Raw genomic sequence first — 21,708 nt, 5'->3', positions numbered from 1 at the left:
GTTTGTGAGTTTAGAGAAATCGAAAACAGGAAGAAACCGGATTATTGCTGGTGTAGACAGCTCATTGCTCACTAATGGGAATACCCGAGCACCTACCTGCATCCGACTTCACAACTCAGGACTCCGAGCGGTGACGCTAGCAGGCAGGCTAGCTAAAGATGTGAAAATGGCGGAGTTACAAATGCTTTTGGAAGAGGAGATTCCAGCTGGACGCAGTGCATTGCTTGACAGTTTCACCAATTTGGAGAGAGTTGCCGAGTACTGCGAAAGCAACTATGTTCAGGTAATAACCAAATGTTTTGCAATGAAAGATAATTTCGAAGAAACATTCGTACTAGACGATTTGCGAAGTGATATGGCTAGTACGGGCTAGCTATCTACCTAGCTCTGCCAATGATAGTGGCAGCAAATGCTAGCGCGATATAGCAATTTTGCGGTTTGTTTCTCATACGGAATGTCAACATACAGCCAGCATAACCACAGATTCCAGGCCATTTTACGCGGACGATTAGCTTTGTGTTGTGATAAACTTGACTGTTTTCCTGCAGTCAAACCGTTCAAAAATGAAATGAAAATCGCATCTAACACATTAGCAGCAGCCTGGTATTAAGGCCAGGCAATTGCAGAGGAAAACAGCTAGGTTGTCTTAATGCTGGTGATGGTGAGACTGAGAAACAAGCAGATAGACAGATAGCTAGTGCTGCGGCAGCCGCAAATTGATCGTTAATAATTTGATGTGATGCAAACTGATTTTATGCAACAGCTAGCGAGTCATTCGGTCTGCCTCATTTTCCGTTTTCTTCAGTTGCATTGCAGTGCATTTATTTTGGAATAAACAAGCGGTGCTTATCATTGAGATTCATCTAACCTGTCAGATTTGAGCTAGCTGTCTAACGTTAGCCAGCTATAGGTTTAGCACAAGCTACACGTGAACACGACTGAAAGCCATGACTAAATCAGCCTAAATCATGGTTGTAAAAAAAAAAATACAAAAAAACTTTTAATAAATGTCACCATGAGTCAAACGTACAGAACTAGCGTTAGAGCTACAGTACAGTCTAATGTATTAGGAACTAGTGTCACGTGAACTGGAGGCTACATCCACGAACTACAATTTGTAAGTCCACTGGAATGCTACTGCCATGTCTAGCCAATGCCTCCGGCAAGAGATGTGACTGTACAGTGAAGTTGAATACTAATCTCCGGCCTGTCACATGAGACGTCAGTTAGATGTTTTTCTTGTGTTTCAAGCGATGACAGCGCGTGAGACCCATCTTCCTTGTAAACGATAGAGCTCGTTGAACAGGTTGTCTTTTGCCTCGCAGCGTTTCGCTCTCACCCATGAGCAAAATTACGTAGTTTCAACTCCGTTTTTGTCCATAAATAAACAAGTGTTCAATGTGTGTCGAGCTGCATTATTTCCTATTTTAATATGCAGGCCGATCCGTTGCTAAAATAGAAAATTGAGATGGGGGGCACTGCGACAGAAAAAGTAGGCTGAACAGTTCTCTTTTCAGTCTGTTATCAGCGATTTGTCTCGCTTATTTGCATGTACACAAACATTACAGTGATCTGGGTCTTCTTAACGCGTATCTGTAATTGCGTCAATAATACAACCCATTTGTATAGGTTTTAGAAATATATGGGTCACAATAAGCACAGTTGTGCCAGGGAGTGGTTATCTAGATTAATGTGTGTTGGGTCTATGGCCTACGTGTCGTTTTTGTTGCTTGTGTTATTTGAACTTGTGATTGACGCCTCTATTCAGGGAGCAACTCTCGGGAGTTCATTCAGCCGTCTGGCGCGGAATCAAAATGAGCGACGAGGATGTCAAAGGCGTCCTCAGAACGCGCTCGCCTTTATCTGTGGAGCTGGCTTTTGTGATGCAGTATCTGGATAGAAATTCCATCGCACATCTGAAGCCTTTGATGCTGATACCGACGCCTTTTTAATCTGATGAAAATGATCATTAGATTTGCTTCAAGTGCAGCTCCTTACTCACGTTTGACCCGTTCAACGCCAGGCGCTTCACTGCAACCCTGCTCTCTGCCAGATAACCTGTTTGTCTCGAAGCCCCAGATGTAATCGAGTAAAGTGGCGCTCATCATGACTGCCCTAGAGACACTGAGGAGTATTTGTAAACATTGCGTTGGAGTGTGAGTTTCGGATTAATTTCACGTTTCACACAACAATGGACAGTGTGAAATGATTGGCTTTCAGGAATGTATCATGAAGAAGAAGTCCTAGTCAGGAGAAAAGGTTAAAGGTCATTCCAAGGAAAACCCTGTTTCCCTGTCAAAACATGTCCTCATCCTGCCTGGCCTGAACTTCTTATAGAGAACACAAGTTTGGAATCTTAGTGTTCCCTTCATGGTCATGATAGTCTCCCCTCTCCCTCCTGCCTCTCCCTATCCTCCTCCTCCTCCTGGTGTGTCAGTCCCCAGACAAGCACAGGGCCCTGGAGGAGACTAAGAACTACACCACCCAGTCCCTGGCCAGCGTGGCCTACCTGATCAACACCCTGGCCAACAACGTGCTGCAGATGCTGGACATCCAGGCCTCGCAGCTCCGACGCATGGAGTCCTCCATCAACCACATCTCCCAGGTACACACACACCTGGACGCACACACACCAGGAGTCCTCCATCAACCACATCTCCCAGGTACACACACACCTGGACGCACACACACCTGGACACACACACACCAGGAGTCCTCCATCAACCACATCTCCCAGGTACACACACACCTGGACGCACACACACCTGGACACACACACACCTGGACACACACACACCAGGAGTCCTCCATCAACCACATCTCCCAGGTACACACACACCTGGACGCACACACACCAGGAGTCCTCCATCAACCACATCTCCCAGGTACACACACACCTGGACGCACACACACCAGGAGTCCTCCATCAACCACATTTCCCAGGTACACACACACCTGGACACACAGACCTGGATACACGCACACAGGATGACCCTCTAACACTGAGGACTTCCTGGTTCTCTTCCTGGTTCTCTGGTGTGTCCAGACAGTGGACATCCACAAGGAGAAGGTGGCGAGGAGGGAGATTGGCATCCTGACCACCAATAAGAACACGTCTCGCACGCACAAGATCATCGCCCCGGCCAATCCCGAGAGGCCTGTCAGATACATCCGCAAGCCCATTGACTACAGCCTACTGGACGACATGGGTCACGGAGTCAAGGTAAGGCACTGGGCCATTTGACCTCTGACCCATGACTAGCCTGTCCCTCGTACTGAAGGATTGTGGGAAATGTGAAACTGAATGTTCAATTCATTGTTTTAAATGTTAGGTGTGTTGGTGCCTGACTCACACCCAGAGAGGTGGGGCTGGCAGAGCAGAGTGAGTCACTGATGAGAGGTGTGTGTGTCGTGTGTGTGTGTCACGGTGTGTGTAGCTGGAGTCTCACACAGACTGTGTGTTGTACCGCTAGACTGGCAGTGCGTTTCTGCTCCCTGTGTTCTCACTAATCCTCTGCTTTCTCTCTCTTTCTCAATGCATCATTTGTAACCTTTTATAATGAACCGTAGTGGTTGCTAAGGTTTAAGGTAAGAATTTCCTAAGCTCGTGAACGTTTTCGAGTGGACTCGAGTGTGTGTGTGTGGGTTGGATTTCTTCAGTCATCGCCATGCCTGTTGCCATACTTTAACCCCTCTGTGTGTGTGTGTGTCCTGCAGGCCAGTGCTCAGAACATGAAGGCGGGAGGAGCTCTCCCACGCACCAACCCCCCCACTCAGAAACCCCCCAGCCCACCAATCACAGGGAAGGGAACGCTTGGGTATGTAAATCCATCAGGTACCTCACTTCCTGTCCAGACAGGAAGTGGGCAGTGTTAGACCTATACCCATCAGCATCTGTGATTGGATGACTCTGTCTCCTTGTCTTTTATTTTGTTTTTTTCTACAGTTTTTTTTGTTTTAGTTTTTACTTCAGAGGGACAGCACCCTCCTAAACATGTAATTAACATAAATGTGGAGATGTCATGTGACTGTGGTTAATGTGGGGGGCTGTTCCTCCCAGTCTGTCAGTCCTGGTGGTGTTGTGTGTGATGTCACCAGCGTCTGGTGATCTGTGTGTGCTATCTCCATGACCCCGCTGTAACCACGGTGACCCATCAGCTGCTGGGGCAGGCCATCTCTCCTGGTCATGCTGTTACAAGTCTTCCTTTTCGAGTCATCATCATTATTGTTTGGTTGTTTTCTTAGAGGGAGGGGCATTTCTTTGCAACATGCGACCAACACAGCAACTCAGCCCCTGTCCTGACCCCTGAGGTTGATTACATGCTGCTTTAGACCCCCCCCTGACGACAGCCCCGTGTCAGTGCCTGACTACAGCCCCGTGTCAGTGCCTGACTACAGCCCCGTGTCAGTGCCTGACTACAGCCCCGTGTCAGTGCCTGACTACAGCCCCGTGTCAGTGCCTGACGACAGCCCCGTGTCAGTGCCTGACGACAGCCCCGTGTCAGTGCCTGACGACAGCCCCGTGTCAGTGCCTGACTACAGCCCCGTGTCAGTGCCTGACGACAGCCCCAGTGGGCCGACTCTAACAATGCCTTTCTTCACCTACACCCAGATTTTTGAGTTTATTTTGTTTTTATTTCTTGCTTCCCTCTCCCAACTTCCCTCTTTCCTTCTCCCCCTTCTTCCCTTCTCCACTCCCCCATCCTTCCTGCCCCCCTCCCTCCTGGTGGTGGTTAATCTCCTCCCTACCCCTCGCAGGCGACACTCCCCCTATAGGACCCTCGAGCCTGTTCGTCCTCCGGTCGTCCCTAACGACTATGTCTCCAGTCCGACACGCAGCGCCCCGCCCCCCCTGCAGAGCCCCGCCCACCCAGCGTCTCTCCCTCAGAGGAACCGCACGTACAGGTACCCCGCATGCTGCCAGCACACCTGTGCCCTGCCCCCCCCACACACACCTGTACCCTGCCCCCCCCACACACACCTGTACCCTGCCCCCCCCTCACACACACACCTGTACCCTGCCCCCCCCTCACACACACACCTGTACCATGCCCCCCCCTCACACACACACCTGTACCCTGCCCCCCCCTCACACACACACCTGTACCATGCCCCCCCCTCACACACACACCTGTACCATGCCCCCCCCGCACACACACACACACTGCTGTACCCTGCCCCCCCGCACGCACACACACACACCTGAACCCTGCCCCCCCGCACGCACACACACACACCTGAACCCTGCCCCCCCCCCACACACACACCTGTACCCTGCCCCCCCCCTCCCCCCCCACACACACACCTGAACCCTGCCCCCCCCCCACACACACACACACCTGTACCCTGCCCCCCCCCCCCCGCACACACACCCGTCTTCACTGTCTCCACCACTTGTGCCACACTCCCCCTCCTCCACACACACCTGACCCCTCTCAGGTCTATAACATGTCCCACTCCCCCTCCTCCACACACACCTGACCCCTGACAGGCCTATAACACACCCCACATGCCCTCGTCTGGTACCCAGGCTGTGGGCTGTGATGGTGTGAGTCTCTTCCAGCCAGCAGCTTTCCTCCTGACCCTCCATAGACACTGTAACCCTCTGACTCCTAACCCTCCCAGGTAGTCGTCGCTGACTAATTTCTGGCGTAAACTACACAGGAATTTCCTAGACTTTTCTCTCAGCTCAAGCTTTTCTTCTGCGCTCCATCCATCCCTCCATCCCTCTCCCCCTCTCTCCCCCTCTCCCCTGTCCTGGCTGTTTTCTCAGGTCCTCCTGCTTGGTCATGTTTTGATGTCTCTGTCTCCATGTCACCAGAGCTCTTCTCCCTGTGCGTTTGTGAAGCTTCGGTTTTCTGTACTCTGTTCCTGTCATCCAGACACAGCTAGTCCAGAACCTGTACTGCTCAGGTCCAGACATGGCTAGTCCAGAACCTGTACTGCTCAAGGTCCAGACATGGCTAGTCCAGAACCTGTACTGCTCAGGGTCCAGACACAGCTAGTCCAGAACCTTTACTGCTCAGGATCCAGACACAGCTAGTCCAGAACCTGTACTGCTGGGGCGGTGGGGGGTGGATTCACACCCCAATGGAGAAAGAGAGAGAGAGAGTGTGAGTGTGGCCCCAGCAGTGAGAGAGGGTGAGGGTGTGCTTGTTTTGTTATGCTGTTCGTGCCCCCAGCAGTGAGAGAGGGTGAGGGTGTGCTTGTTTAGTGACGTGGTTTGTGCCCCCAGCAGTGAGAGAGGGTGAGGGTGGGCTTGTTTAGTGACTCTGTTCAGTGACTCTGTTCGTGCCCCCAGCAGTGAGAGAAAGAGGCTGAGGGTGTGCTTGTTTAGTGACGCTGTTCGTGCCCCCAGCAGTGAGAGAAAGAGGCTGAGGGTGTGCTTGTTTAGTGACACTGTTTGTGCCCCCAGCAGTGAGAGAAAGAGGCTGAGGGCGTGCTTGTTTAGTGACGTTGTTCGTGCCCCCAGCAGTGAGAGAAAGAGGCTGAGGGTGTGCTTGTTTAGTGACGTTGTTCGTGCCCCCAGCAGTGGCAGCAGTGGGGGCAGTCACCCCAGCAGCAGCAGCAGCCGGGAGAACAGCGGGAGTGGCAGCGTGGGCTTGCCCATCGCCGTGCCGACGCCGGCCCCGCCCAGCGCGGCGTTCCCAGGTAAGGACCGCCCACCCACACCTGTAGTTTCTCTCTCTATGTTCCTCTCTCTCTATATTCCCCTCTCTCTCCATGTGTTCCCCTCTGTCTCTCTCTGTTCCCCTCTGTCTCTCTCTCTCTATGTCTCTCTCTATGTCTCTTTCTCTGTCTCTCTCTCTGTAGCAGTACTGCCTCTAGACTTCTGTCTTTACCTCCTTTTCTTCTCTCCCCTTCCCTCTTTCTTTTCTCCCTTTTTCTCCTACACCTCCTCCTCTCTTCCCTCCATTCCCCTGCTGCTGATGTTCCAGGCCCCGCCCCCGCCAAGCCCCCCCCCACCTCCGCCACCACTCCCGGCCCCCCGAGCTCTGCTCTGGATGCCCCCCCCCTGGCCCCCACCCCCCCCACCGAGGCCCCGCCCGTCCCCCCTCCCCCCCCCCCAGCTGCCCTGCTCAGCACCCTCCAGCACAAGCTCTGCTGCTTTCAGCACCCCTGCACAAGGTGAGGCACCCCTGACACCCCCTCCTCCATCACCGCCGACACCCCCTCCTCCATCACCCTTGCCCCTCCTCCATCACCGCCGACACCCCCTCCTCCATCACCGCCGACACCCCCTCCTCCATCACCCTTGCCCCTCCTCCATCACCGCCGACACCCCCTCCTCCATCACCCCCGACACCCCCGCCCCACACACCGATCTCTGCATCTGTCCTGTCCTCACCTCCTCTTCCTCCTCCCCTCATCTCTGCATCTCTCCTGTCCTCACCTCCTCTTCCTCCTCCCCTCATCTCTGCATCTCTCCTGTCCTCCCCTTCCTCCTCCATCCCTTGTTACTTCTGGTCTCCGTGCTGCTGTTCCCTGATCAGACCCGTCCATCTCCAGACCTGCCTGCCCTTGTGTGTGTTGGTGTCGTTCAGACATGTATGGATCATTGCATGAGGTGTGGTGGAGCCCTGGTTAAGTAGTGCCTGATGTATTGGTGCAACGTCAACTGAAACAAGGTCATATTATCATGACTATGTACATAGAGATCATGTACCAGTGTCTCCTTCTCCCTCCCTCTCTCTCCCCCCCTCTCTCTCTCTCTCTGCTGCCCCCTGCTGTGTGCTCCAGGTACTGCTCCTCAGTTCTTCAGTATGAACCGCCCCCCCCAGCAGGTGCAGCCTGGGCTTCAGGTGGGGGGCTCCCTGCCCTTCCGCCGCCCCTCCTCCGTCACCGGGCAGCCCGGCCCGCCCCAGACCCAGCTGAACGGAGGACCGCACTTCACCCAGAACCCAGGTACACACCCAGACACCCACCCAGCCAGCCAGACACCCAGCCAGCCAGACACCTACCCAGACAACCAGCCAGCCAGACACCCACCCAGACAACCACCCAGCCAGACACCCACCCAGACAACCACCCAGCCAGCCAGACACCCACCCAGCCAGCCAGACACCCACCCAGACACCCACCCAGACACCCAGCCAGACACCCAGCCAGCCAGACAGCCACCTAATGTCCACCTAATGTCTCATGTCCTAATGTATCACCACCTCCTCTCTCTCTGCCTCCCTCTTTTCTCTCTCATCCCTTTTTTATCCTTTTTCTGTCCCTTCTTTTCTCCCTTCCTCCCTTTTCTTCACTTCACTTCCTCTGCTTCTCTCTCTCTCTCCTTCCTCTCCTCCCTCCCTGTGTGATGGTAGCAGGACCCCCGGCCCCCCCTCCCCCCTCCTTGCAGGTCACCCCCCAGCTGCCCCTGATGGGCTTCGTGGCCCGGGTCCAGGAGAGCAGTGAGTAGCTGTTACAGTGCCCCCTGTGGCGTGGCATGCCTGCATGTCTGACTGTGATAGTGTCTCATTACTCTATATCTAATCTACTCTGTATCTCTACCTGAGTCTCCTATCTCATGCTGCTCTGGCCATCTACCTGAGTCTCCTATCTCATGCTGCTCTGGCCATCTACCTGAGTCTCCTATCTCATGCTGCTCTGGCCATCTACCTGAGTCTCCTATCTCATGCTGCTCTGGCCATCTACCTGAGTCTCCTATCTCATGCTGCTCTGGACATTTGCATCCTCGGCCTTTTCTGTAATTCGTCCGATTTTAAATCAGTTTGCTTCCTCGTTGTCATGGCTCTCGACAAACACCCCAGCATGGACCCGACCAGCCCAGCCATGAATCACACGCATGGGCATGCGAGATCGACACAGACATCTAACCAATGAACTTGATCCTTCCGTGACGGGTCTGGTTCCTGATTGGCTGCTTGTGCTGTGCCCTCCCAGTCTCAGACGTGCCTCCTCCCCCTCCCCCCGCGGACGAGCCGGTGTTTGAGGAGGCCACGCCCCCTCCGCCGCCCCCTGAGGACTACGAGGATGATGAGGACGAGGAAGAGTCGGCCGTGGTGGAGTACAGCGACCCCTACGCTGAGGAAGACCCCCCCTGGGCCCCCCGTAGCTACCTGGAGAAAGGTACACACACACACACACTGAAACCTGGAGAAAGGTACACACACACACACAGCAACCTGGAGAAAGGTACACACACACACACACTGAAACCTGGAGAAAGGTACACACACACACACACACCTACCTGGAGAAAGGTACACACACACACACACAGCAACCTGGAGAAAGGTACACACACACACACTGAAACCTGGAGAAAGGTACACACACACACACACTGAAACCTGGAGAAAGGTACACACACACACACACTGAAACCTGGAGAAAGGTACACACACACACACACAGCAACCTGGAGAAAGGTACACACACACACACACTGAAACCTGGAGAAAGGTACACACACACACACACTGAAACCTGGAGAAAGGTACACACACACACACACAGCAACCTGGAGAAAGGTACACACACACACACACTGAAACCTGGAGAAAGGTACACACACACACACACTGAAACCTGGAGAAAGGTACACACACACACACACAGCAACCTGGAGAAAGGTACACACACACACACACAGCAACCTGGAGAAAGGTACACACACACACACACAGCAACCTGGAGAAAGGTACACACACACACACACAGCAACCTGGAGAAAGGTACACACACACACACAGAAACCTGGAGAAAGGTACACACACACACACACACAGAAACCTGGAGAAAGGTACACACACACACACACAGCAACCTGGAGAAAGGTACACACACACACACAGAAACCTGGAGAAAGGTACACACACACACACACAGAAACCTGGAGAAAGGTACACACACACACACACAGCAACCTGGAGAAAGGTACACACACACACACACAGAAACCTGGAGAAAGGTACACACACACACACACAGCAACCTGGAGAAAGGTACACACACACACACACAGAAACCTGGAGAAAGGTACACACACACACACAGCAACCTGGAGAAAGGTACACACACACACACAGCAACCTGGAGAAAGGTACACACACACACACACAGCAACCTGGAGAAAGGTACACACACACACACAGCAACCTGGAGAAAGGTACACACACACACACAGCTACCTGGAGAAAGGTACACACACACACACACAGCAACCTGGAGAAAGGTACACACACACACACACAGCAACCTGGAGAAAGGTACACACACACACACACACAGCAACCTGGAGAAAGGTACACACACACACACACAGAAACCTGGAGAAAGGTACACACACACACACAGCTACCTGGAGAAAGGTACACACACACACACACAGCAACCTGGAGAAAGGTACACACACAGCAACCTGGAGAAAGGTACACACACACACACACAGCAACCTGGAGAAAGGTACACACACACACACAGCAACCTGGAGAAAGGTACACACACACACACAGCAACCTGGAGAAAGGTACACACACACACACACACAGCAACCTGGAGAAAGGTACACACACACACACACACAGCAACCTGGAGAAAGGTACACACACACACACAGCAACCTGGAGAAAGGTACACACACACACACAGCAACCTGGAGAAAGGTACACACACACACACAGCAACCTGGAGAAAGGTACACACACACATACACACAGAAACCTGGAGAAAGGTACACACACACACACAGCAACCTGGAGAAAGGTACACACACACATACACACAGAAACCTGGAGAAAGGTACACACACACACACACAGCAACCTGGAGAAAGGTACACACACACATACACACAGAAACCTGGAGAAAGGTACACACACACACACAGCTACCTGGAGAAAGGTACACACACACACACAGCAACCTGGAGAAAGGTACACACACATACACACAGAAACCTGGAGAAAGGTACACACACACACACAGCAACCTGGAGAAAGGTACACACACACATACACACAGAAACCTGGAGAAAGGTACACACACACACACACAGCAACATGGAGAAAGGTACACACACACACACAGCTACCTGGAGAAAGGTACACACACACACACACAGCAACCTGGAGAAAGGTACACACACACACACACAGCAACCTGGAGAAAGGTACACACACACACACACACAGCAACCTGGAGAAAGGTACACACACACACACACACAGCAACCTGGAGAAAGGTACACACACACACACAGCAACCTGGAGAAAGGTACACACACACACACAGCAACCTGGAGAAAGGTACACACACACACACAGCAACCTGGAGAAAGGTACACACACACACACAGCAACCTGGAGAAAGGTACACACACACACACACAGAAACCTGGAGAAAGGTACACACACACACACAGCTACCTGGAGAAAGGTACACACACACACACACAGCAACCTGGAGAAAGGTACACACACACACACACACAGCAACCTGGAGAAAGGTACACACACACACACACAGCAACCTGGAGAAAGGTACACACACACACACAGCAACCTGGAGAAAGGTACACACACACACACAGCAACCTGGAGAAAGGTACACACACACACACACACAGCAACCTGGAGAAAGGTACACACACACACACACACAGCAACCTGGAGAAAGGTACACACACACACACAGCAACCTGGAGAAAGGTACACACACACACACAGCAACCTGGAGAAAGGTACACACACACACACAGCAACCTGGAGAAAGGTACACACACACATACACACAGAAACCTGGAGAAAGGTACACACACACACACAGCAACCTGGAGAAAGGTACACACACACATACACACAGAAACCTGGAGAAAGGTACACACACACACACAGCTACCTGGAGAAAGGTACACACACACACACAGCAACCTGGAGAAAGGTACACACACATACACACAGAAACCTGGAGAAAGGTACACACACACACACAGCAACCTGGAGAAAGGTACACACACACATACACACAGAAACCTGGAGAAAGGTACACACACACACACACAGCAACCTGGAGAAAGGTACACACACACACACAGCTACCTGGAGAAAGGTACACACACACACACACAGCAACCTGGAGAAAGGTACACACACACACACACACAGCAACCTGGAGAAAGGTACACACACACACACAGCAACCTGGAGAAAGGTACACACACACACACAGCAACCTGGAGAAAGGTACACACACACACACACAGAAACCTGGAGAAAGGTACACACACACATACACACAGAAACCTGGAGAAAGGTACACACACACACACAGCAACCTGGAGAAAGGTACACACACACACACACAGAAACCTGGAGAAAGGTACACACACACATACACACAGAAACCTGGAGAAAGGTACACACACACACACACAGCAACCTGGAGAAAGGTACACACACACACACACAGCAACCTGGAGAAAGGTACACACACACACAGAAACCTGGAGAAAGGTACACACACACACACAGCAACCTGGAGAAAGGTACACACACACACACACACAGAAACCTGGAGAAAGGTACACACACACACACAGAAACCTGGAGAAAGGTACACACACACATACACACAGAAACCTGGAGAAAGGTACACACACACACACATACAGAAACCTGGAGAAAGGTACACACACACACACAGAAACCTGGAGAAAGGTACACACACACATACACACAGAAACCTGGAGAAAGGTACACACACACATACACACAGAAACCTGGAGAAAGGTACACACACACACACACAGCAACCTGGAGAAAGGTACACACACACACACAGCTACCTGGAGAAAGGTACACACACACACACAGCAACCTGGAGAAAGGTACACACACATACACACAGAAACCTGGAGAAAGGTACACACACACACACAGCAACCTGGAGAAAGGTACACACACACACACACACAGAAACCTGGAGAAAGGTACACACACACATACACACAGAAACCTGGAGAAAGGTACACACACACACACACAGCAACCTGGAGAAAGGTACACACACACACACAGCTACCTGGAGAAAGGTACACACACACACACACAGCAACCTGGAGAAAGGTACACACACACACACACACAGCAACCTGGAGAAAGGTACACACACACACACACAGCAACCTGGAGAAAGGTACACACACACACACAGCAACCTGGAGAAAGGTACACACACACACACAGCTACCTGGAGAAAGGTACACACACACACACACAGCAACCTGGAGAAAGGTACACACACACACACAGCAACCTGGAGAAAGGTACACACACACACACACAGCAACCTGGAGAAAGGTACACACACACACACACAGCAACCTGGAGAAAGGTACACACACACACACAGCAACCTGGAGAAAGGTACACACACACACACACACAGAAACCTGGAGAAAGGTACACACACACACACACAGCAACCTGGAGAAAGGTACACACACACACACACAGCAACCTGGAGAAAGGTACACACACACACACACACAGCTACCTGGAGAAAGGTACACACACACACACACACACAGCAACCTGGAGAAAGGTACACACACACACACACACAGAAACCTGGAGAAAGGTACACACACACACACACAGTCACACTTACCGACCACTCTCCCCCTTAGTCTTTTCCCTTTTTCTCACACACCTCCACCCTCTCCCTCCCTCTGTCTCCCATCCCGGCTCCTGATTGGCCCTCAGTGGTGGCGATCTACGACTACGCGCGGGACAAGGAGGACGAGCTGTCCTTCCAGGAGGGAGCCATCATTTACGTGATCAAGAAGAACGACGATGGCTGGTACGAGGGCGTGATGAGCGGCACCACCGGACTGTTCCCTGGGAACTACGTTGAGTCCATCATGCACTACGCTGACTGACCCCTCTCTCTTGGGGGGGAGGGGGTCAAAGGTCAAAGACTTTGTCGGACAGAGCATGATCACATTTGCGCGGGACAGGTGGTCACAGCCGAGGACTCGGACGGCACGAATGAACAAGCAGGTCTTAGAGACGAAGTTGGTTGTTCGACGGCCACTATAGATATTCCCTTTGTCTGTTGCTTTAACTTGATTTCTTTATTTTTTTTCCTGAATGGAGAGACTGTTGGGTGGTGTCGTGTTTAGTTTTTTTTACCGTGCTTGGGAGATGATTTTTGTCTTGACCAACAGAAAAAGCCACAAGGAATGTTGTGCTTCTTTAGCTGCTGATTGTGTTCGATGCTCTGTTTTACCCTGTGCTTTGAATCTGTTTATGGTGACATGGTATTGTGAGGGAGGGAGGTGTTCTACTGGGAGACATGATGTCTGTGCTCCAGCTGAAGAACCAGGGAATACCTCAGAATCCTGGAACACCACAGTTCAACACTCAGATACTTACTTTATCACTAACCCGAGGCGCTGAGGTCTAGGTCAGCGTGAGGGGCAGAGGATCATGCTTCAGTACTTTATACTAGGTCAGGAACACTGACAGTCACTGAGATAAGCACATCGTCTTAATCTGACAAATATGAATATATATATATATATATAAAGAGAGAGATATATGAGATACATTATCATGTTTATGGTTATAGATAATAAATTAAATAATGTTCCTTGCTCTCATGAGCCAGTTTTAAGCCCTTCTGTCTGAGCCTGCTTTGTAACAAGCTGGCTCTGGGCTCCTGGCAGATTAGTGACCCGTCTAAGTAGCTACGGGCATGGCCGGCACACGGGAGGAGGAGGGAAGGGCCGGCACACGGGAGGAGGGCAGCGCCGGCACACAGGAGGAGGGCAGGGCCGGCATACGGGAGGAGGGCAGGGCCGGCACACGGGAGGAGGAGGGCAGGGCCGGCACACGGGAGGAGGAGGGCAGGGCCGGCACACGGGAGGAGGGCAGGGCCGGCACACGGGAGGAGGAGGGCAGGGCCGGCACACGGGAGGAGGAGGAGGGCAGGGCCGGCACACGGGAGAAGGAGGGCAGGGCCGGCACACCGGAGGAGGAAGGAAGATGACAAGAGGAGGGGGATCTGAAGTGCACCATCACACAACAGATGAAGTGATATGTCACTGCCTCCATCTGAAGGCACTGGCCACTCATGGAGTGTTTTTAGTGTATAAGAGGTTTCGATATTTGGGCTTTATTTCCTGTTATATTGATCCTAGTGGATCTTATTTAAGGAGTCTGCTGGGTTATGCAGGAAGTGGCAGACTGCATGTTTAGATCAAACTTATTTCTTTCTTTTTTCGTTATATTGATGATTACCGTCTTAATATTTTAGATATGGTGTGGTTATTGGTTTGGTTTTGATATTCACCCATATTACCATCATTAAAGAGGGAGGGGGGGGGACTGACTTATGCATTTAGATGGTTAATGACGCTTGTGCCATATTGAAGTGTGTGTATGTGTGTGTGTAGGTGTTTCAAAGGCATCACTTCCATTTGCAATAAATTGTTTGGTGTAGGATCAGTTGGAAATTTAGCCTAGTCTTTGAGATTGTCTTGGATTGAAAGCACGTTTGTATTGCGTATAAGACAACTAAAACTAAATTGATAAATTAAGCTGAATTATTTGCTCAACAGAGGATTGATAAACTGGAATAATCGGTAATCACTGAAAGTTGAAAATACATATATATATAATAATCAGCAGAACTTTAATAAACACCAAAACATTGTAAAACTCCAAACCAGGCCCAGTTGTGTATAAAACTGGGAGTCTGTTTGATGTTCATGAAACAGTGATTCCAACATGCGTGGCTGTTTGAGGGGGTCTGGGAGGGGGGTCTGGGAGGTGGGGCGGGGGGGCCGCGCTTGTCTGTACGTTAAATCTTTATTTTCTATTAAAAAGTGGTTCTGTGTCAGTCTTGCATGCCTTTGTTTTTCTTCTGTACCGATGACGGAAGCCGGATCACCCCATGTGAAGGCAGCCCAGACGGCTCCTCAGCCCAGACTTCATACGGCCCCTCAGCCCAGACGTCATACGGCCCGTCAGCCCAGACGTCATACGGCCCGTCAGCCCAGACGTCATACGGCTCCTCAGCCCAGACGTCATACGGCCCGGCCCCTCAGCCCAGACGTCATACGGCCCCTCAGCCCAGACGTCATACGGCCCCTCAGCCCAGACGTCATACGGCCCCTCAGCCCAGACGTCATACGGCTCCTCAGCCCAGACGTCATACGGCCCCTCAACGCCACCAGCCTCATCCAGAGATACTGAACAGTCAGCGTTGACCCGGAGAGACTGCACTGATGCTGTGGAACAATCCCTAACCCACTCCGACAGAAGCCATTTAGAAAAAGGTACAGTTCACTCAAAATCAAAGCATTGTGGTTGTACCTATGACCTTGATATTAGTTGGTTTCCACAGTTTAAGCTCCAATATTTGGCTACTTGGTGACTGAAAACTTCCAGGTAACCATGAAGCACAGGCTAGGGGAACTCTTATTGTTGCTATCAGGGCTTAAATTATGACTTTTTTCCCTGTGAAATATTCCTTTCATATTGTCACTGGTGTGCAAGAGTTCCCTGGAGTCACACAGACAAGTTAACAGTCCATAATGCCATTGTGTTGCACAGTCAAAGTTGAACTGCAGAAGTATCATATTTGTAAAATCATGACAAAAAAATAAAATGATTAAGATTTATTGGTGTGTTAATCTTTTTTTCGTTTTTTTTTTACATACAGGCTATATACACATTAGTGCTGGACGCTCTGATGTCCAGAGCAGCCGTGCGATGGGAGACGTCTTGCAGTACACAGGAAACATCAGCAGATACAAAAAGTTAACATCTATACTAGAACTGCAGGACCTCAATAGGAATACATCAAAACTAGTCAGACCCCTTTAAACCAGTGTCATAGTTGTGACTTGTTGTCGGGGTTCTGTAACATTTCACCCCAGAGTAGATATACAAAAAAGACACCCCACAATCAAAAAGCTTAACACATAACTCCTTACACCTCCAAATAGATAGTTCACTAAAATACACATTACAGTATAATTCCTCTTACACCAAGCTGTGGTATGCTCTTTGTGAACTACGCCTTTAAGAAAAGTTTCCCCATAAAGTGTTTTTACACAGTGAAAAAGAAAACTGCTTTATACCTACCCTTACACAGTTATTGCCTGGAATTAGCCTCACTGTAAGCAGTAAAGGATCTATGATGATGGCAGGAGGAACAGGAACTATACATGGCTGGACAGGAAGATGTCCGTCTATCCGTCCAACCTTCCCTCACATCTTAAGCTTCACAGATCTCAGTCTCCACCACAAACTTGTTCTCGAAGTGGCGGATCTTGTGGCAGTTCAGAGCTTCGCGCTTTTGGATACCTGGAGAGTCGGATAGAAAGACGGCAGATTGAACTGGTGTTCAGCCACACTGAATCATGTTCTGACCAGTAGAATATTAATGATCCCTCTTCGTGTTAAAGTGCAATGTGTTCATGTGAAATGCAGTTGACACTTAACTAAAGGGAGGTACAGGGAGGGGATTCGAAACTCTTGATCTGCACTCAAATTGCTCTAACCACTGAGCTGTACCCATCCACAAAGTTTGCCTACTCCTGGATTCAAAAGGCTAGGCCAGTCATAGCAGCCGGGCCTCTACAATCTTATAATCTTTCAGTCTGCTTCTTAAACCCACAAAGAACTATCTAGGTTTGGTGCATGCTTGGGAGAGACCTAAGGCCCAGAGATACTGACCAGAGATGGTCTCTCTGCGCTCCAGTCTGTAGGTATCTCTTCCTCGGCAGAGGGAGTTGATGAAGAAGCCAAGCTCCTCCATGTTGTCCAGACGCTCGGTCACGATCATCTGCTCGTGGACCAGGTAGGACTGAGGCAGGTATGTTCCAGCCTGGGGCACAACACAATACCTCATCACATCACATACACCGTGGGTGTGTCATCTGTAGGGTAGGTGGTCTAGCTGCAAGGTTGTGGGGGCGTGTCCTACCTTGATGTTGACCAGCAGTTCCAGGAAGTCTTTAGGAGGCATGACAATGGAGGTGTTGAGGGGAATGACATAGCACTTGTTCAGACTCAGGTCCAGGTAGGCTGTCAGCCTCTGAGGGCGGGAGGGGAGGGGAGGGGAGGGGAGGGGAGGGGAGGGGAGGGAGGGAGGGAGGGGAGGGAGAGAGGGGAGGGAGGGAGGGAGGGAGGGAGGGAGAAAGAGAGAGAGAGAGAGAGGGAGGGAGGGAGAGAGGGAAGGGAGGGAGAGAGAGAGGGAGGGAGGGAGGGGAGGGAGGGCGGGAGGGGAGGGAGGGCGGGAGGGGAGGGAGGGCGGGAGGGAGGGAGGGGAGGGAGGGAGGGAGGGAGGGAGAGAGGGAGAGAGGGAGAGAGGGAGAGAGGGAGAGAGGGAGGGAGGGAGGGAGGGAGGGAGGGAGGGGAGGGCGGGCGGGCGGGAGGGAGGGAGGGAGGTAGGGAGGGAGGGAGGGAGGGAGGGAGGGAAGAAATGTATTATACAGGGGTGTAGGTTTGTTTTCAAATGTGGGTGGGACAGATTTTTTTAATAATTGAAGATGCTGGTGTTAAATCTGTTTTATCTTAAAGAAAGTGGAGGGGGACAGATTAGCTGTTTTCAAAAACTGGGTGGGACACATCCTACATGGGACATGCACAGTAGAGAAATAAGATACAATCACCTCAAAGCAAGTGTTACCACACATGTTTGTTGTTATTTTTCTTTTACACTAACTTAATTTTAACCAAATGGCCACTTCCTGTCCTTTGGCTTGTAATGAGCGTGTGCAGGAGACCGTCTCCAGGACTGGCGAGAGACAGGAAGTGATCTCACCCTGTGGAAGTCATGGACGATGTCCGCGGGGTCGCTGTCGGAGAAGTCGGGCACGGGCACGCTGATGAGCTCCACCTCCTGGTCCTCCAGCACGCGGATCCTCTCCTGGATGTGGCGCAGCTGGGACGGGAGCCCCTCCTGCCCCTCGTCCTCCTGGACCATGTAGTCCTCCGCTCTGTAGTCCACGCCACAGAAGAACACATCCTGCAGGACACACACAGGGAGTCACCTCTCTCTCACACACACACACACACACAGGGAGTCACCTCTCTCTCTCTCACACACACACACACACACACACACACACACACAGGGAGTCACCTCTCTCTCTCTCACACACACACACACAGGGAGTCACCTCTCTCTCTCACACACACACACACAGGGAGTCACCTCTCTCTCTCACACACACACACACACAGGGAGTCACCTCTCTCTCTCACACACACACACACACAGGGAGTCACCTCTCTCACACACACACACACACACACACACACACACACAGAGAGTCACCTCTCTCTCACACACACACACACAGGTAGGGAGTCCCAACACATGCCTCACCCTCATTATGTAGGACTTGTAGAGGTAAGCTCCTACGATGACCACTCCTGACAGCATGACAGCCAGACCCAGACGCATACACCAGCACCAGGCTCTGGACTGGTGCCTCACCGGGCGAGCCTCCTCCAGGTCCTACACACACAAACAGAGTCAGCATCTGTCCAAACAGCAAGCCATCATGTAGGTATCTCCTCACTTCATCTCCAGCATGAATCCCGTCAGGTGGACCATTAAGGGAGCCCATGGTGTAGCCTACTCAGCCTGCAACACTCTGACATACTGAAACAGTTTGGGTGGGGGAGGATTTGAAACAAGGGCATTAATTCAGCTGTGTGTGATCGTGAGATCTCAGTCGGAGTTTGAGCGGTGACAAGTGTGGTCTGACTGTTACGCAAGCTGGCATCTCAGGCAGGAAGCTGCAGGCGTTAATCCCCCCCCCCCCACCCCCCTTACAAACCTCCATCTAATGGCTTCTCTCTGGACTTCCACCTCCTCCTTCCTCACCCTCCTCCATCTTCACTTCCCCCGATGAAGCAATATGGTTGCGACATCGCTCCCATTTCCACTGAACTTCCGACTGCTTTCTTTTTGGTTTTAATTCTTTCAACAGCTTGCAGTTTGAATGCAGTAGTTTTACACCTAATCTGGTGGCGGAGGGCCACCATTCTTGTTGATTCTGATTGTCTGTGAGTCACTGAGAAACATTAGCCTTGAGGTTACAGGAGATAAGGAGCTCTTATCTATTTTAGACCTACGAAGGCAGCAGAGAGAGTGATACAGAACTTCATATGGTCTAAATCTGATACTGCCAGTATGATTTTTCATACCTGTTGGACTCATTACTAAAACTTGATCAGTTACTTATCCTCAAGAGGTGCAAACACTAAACATATTTTAAGATTCGTATATGTTTAGTGTTTGCACCTCCCTGCCACAGTAAATTCTGTGTTTGTATAACATACATGGCGAATAAACCAAATTCTGATTCTGATCACCCTTTAATCCCTCACACCCTCAACTCCACATTCTCTCTGAGCTCTGCCCCCCCATCTCACCTCCTCGTCATCTCATCTCCTAGCCTAACCTCCTAATCCCGTCCTCTTGCCACCTCGCCTCATCTCCTAGCCTGATATACCAAGGCTTCTTCTCTTTTTATCAGGATTATTTATATCTTCAAGGACGCACTTATTCAGGTCATAGCACCAGTCCCCTCCTCCTTTTTTACAGAGATCATCAGACTAACATATACACATGAACCTTACTTTATGTGAAGCAGCCTTATAGGAGTGACTGGGTTGGCCATCGTCATTCTTTGTCAAACTTCAATTCGGCATAAATAAAATAACACGTACAAACTCTGGCCAGGCAGTGTCACTGTCTTCACAATTTAACCTCCGTGTCTCATTTCAAACGTTGACCTCCAGCCTACTGCTGTGGACATTTTAAGCGTTTTCGTGCCAGATTTCATAGTTGCCATTTCTGCTTCTGCAGAAAGTCCCGAGCGTACCCAGTCACTTCCTCTTCTGCAACCGACTGATACCAAACAATCCCGATTAGAGCTATCATTCCCCCCGTGTAGCCGACACTGCTCAAACAAACAGAAAGCGAAGGGTTGAAAGCCGGAACAGGCCGGGCTGGTCAGCCATTTTCAGAATCCTGCAAAACTGGCACCAAATACTAATGTGTTCAATTAAAAGACGTGTACAAGTGGGTCTACACTTGCGAACATGCCATGTTATAGCGTTACATAACACGGACGACCACGATTAAGACCACTTTGAATTATGTTGCTTTGTGATCTTGTCTGGTGGTCGCTTGCTGTTACAGAAAGCTGCTGGATGCAGTTGTCGACGTCCCAGACAACTCTTGTAAATACCAATTTTCTGCACTTCATCGTTTCGCATGACAAATGTAGCTTTGTCACGTTTGAGTTCGAACAACGTTGCTTAAATTGTTACATAATTGCACTCTTAGCGAAGCATTCCATAAAACCAATGTACATTTCCATTTAATTTAAGCCAACTCACCCTTTCAGTAGGAATAAGCGCTTCATCAGCGCAAGGTTTTTTCAGATCCTTTTGTCCTAAGGACGAGTTAAATGTTACTTTCACCATGGTCAAAGCTCAATGTTGTCCTTGTTGCGCGTGCAGGCCTATCTCCGTAACCAACCCGTGCAGTATCTGGTAACAGTGACGCAGATAACAAACACGAACCTAGCGGTCATGAGCTGTCACAGCTAAAGCTCACATGTAAAACATAAAAACTATTATTTTAAACTATATTGTGATCATATTCCGAAACATAAAAGCTTAAAAAAAACGTGTGTTAACCTACCTCTATTTTCCTGTGAAA

At 50.7% G+C, this 21,708-nt stretch overlaps 2 protein-coding genes across 17 annotated transcripts; one reads left to right on the top strand and one right to left on the bottom strand.

The window, feature by feature from the left end:
• The first annotated feature begins 24 nt into the window (after nucleotides 1-24).
• LOC134007552 (abl interactor 2-like) lies at nucleotides 25-15,619 on the top strand. 16 transcript variants are annotated; one of them, XM_062447078.1, is made up of 11 exons: nucleotides 25-283; nucleotides 2,438-2,605; nucleotides 3,047-3,223; nucleotides 3,571-3,588; nucleotides 3,718-3,818; nucleotides 4,759-4,905; nucleotides 6,533-6,651; nucleotides 7,741-7,905; nucleotides 8,313-8,399; nucleotides 8,893-9,078; nucleotides 13,716-15,619. In XM_062447078.1, exons 1-11 carry the CDS (start codon nucleotides 167-169, stop codon nucleotides 13,889-13,891), a joined length of 1,461 nt encoding a protein of 486 aa, XP_062303062.1. In that variant the 5' UTR covers nucleotides 25-166; the 3' UTR covers nucleotides 13,892-15,619. The 16 variants fall into 16 exon arrangements, with proteins under 16 accessions (XP_062303062.1, XP_062303061.1, XP_062303060.1 ...); XM_062447077.1 differs by having other exon boundaries at nucleotides 6,530-6,651; nucleotides 8,316-8,399; XM_062447076.1 differs by having other exon boundaries at nucleotides 6,530-6,651.
• A 1,002-nt stretch (nucleotides 15,620-16,621) lies between these two features.
• Nucleotides 16,622-21,554, bottom strand: LOC134007555 (integral membrane protein 2B-like). The gene is made up of 6 exons (XM_062447097.1): nucleotides 21,384-21,554; nucleotides 19,357-19,488; nucleotides 18,790-18,993; nucleotides 17,950-18,060; nucleotides 17,700-17,850; nucleotides 16,622-17,327 (listed from the first exon to the last, which is right to left on the bottom strand). The coding sequence occupies exons 1-6, from the start codon at nucleotides 21,468-21,470 to the stop codon at nucleotides 17,239-17,241; spliced, it is 774 nt and encodes a 257-aa protein (XP_062303081.1). The 5' UTR covers nucleotides 21,471-21,554; the 3' UTR covers nucleotides 16,622-17,238.
• Between the last annotated feature and the right edge of the window lie 154 nt (nucleotides 21,555-21,708).

Source organism: Osmerus eperlanus, chromosome 21 (genome assembly GCF_963692335.1).
Source record: "Osmerus eperlanus chromosome 21, fOsmEpe2.1, whole genome shotgun sequence".
In the NCBI taxonomy this organism is placed as follows: Eukaryota; Metazoa; Chordata; class Actinopteri; order Osmeriformes; family Osmeridae; genus Osmerus; species Osmerus eperlanus.
This window is presented reverse-complemented; position numbering and strand designations above follow the sequence as displayed.

Bases quoted from the DNA above. Each gene is read 5' to 3' on its own strand.
- LOC134007552 (XM_062447076.1), top strand. From the start codon at position 167: ATGGCGGAGTTACAAATGCTTTTGGAAGAGGAGATTCCAGCTGGACGC. The intron at 3,819-4,758 runs GTATGTAAATCC...TACCCCTCGCAG, and splicing joins ACAGGGAAGGGAACGCTTGG to GCGACACTCCCCCTATAGGA. The intron at 6,652-7,740 runs GTAAGGACCGCC...TGTGTGCTCCAG, and splicing joins GCCCAGCGCGGCGTTCCCAG to GTACTGCTCCTCAGTTCTTC.
- LOC134007555 (XM_062447097.1), bottom strand. From the start codon at position 21,470: ATGGTGAAAGTAACATTTAACTCGTCCTTAGGACAAAAGGATCTGAAA. The intron at 18,994-19,356 runs GTGAGGCATGTG...TGTGTCCTGCAG, and splicing joins ACAAGTCCTACATAATGAGG to GATGTGTTCTTCTGTGGCGT. The intron at 18,061-18,789 runs GTGAGATCACTT...TCCCGCCCTCAG, and splicing joins TCGTCCATGACTTCCACAGG to AGGCTGACAGCCTACCTGGA.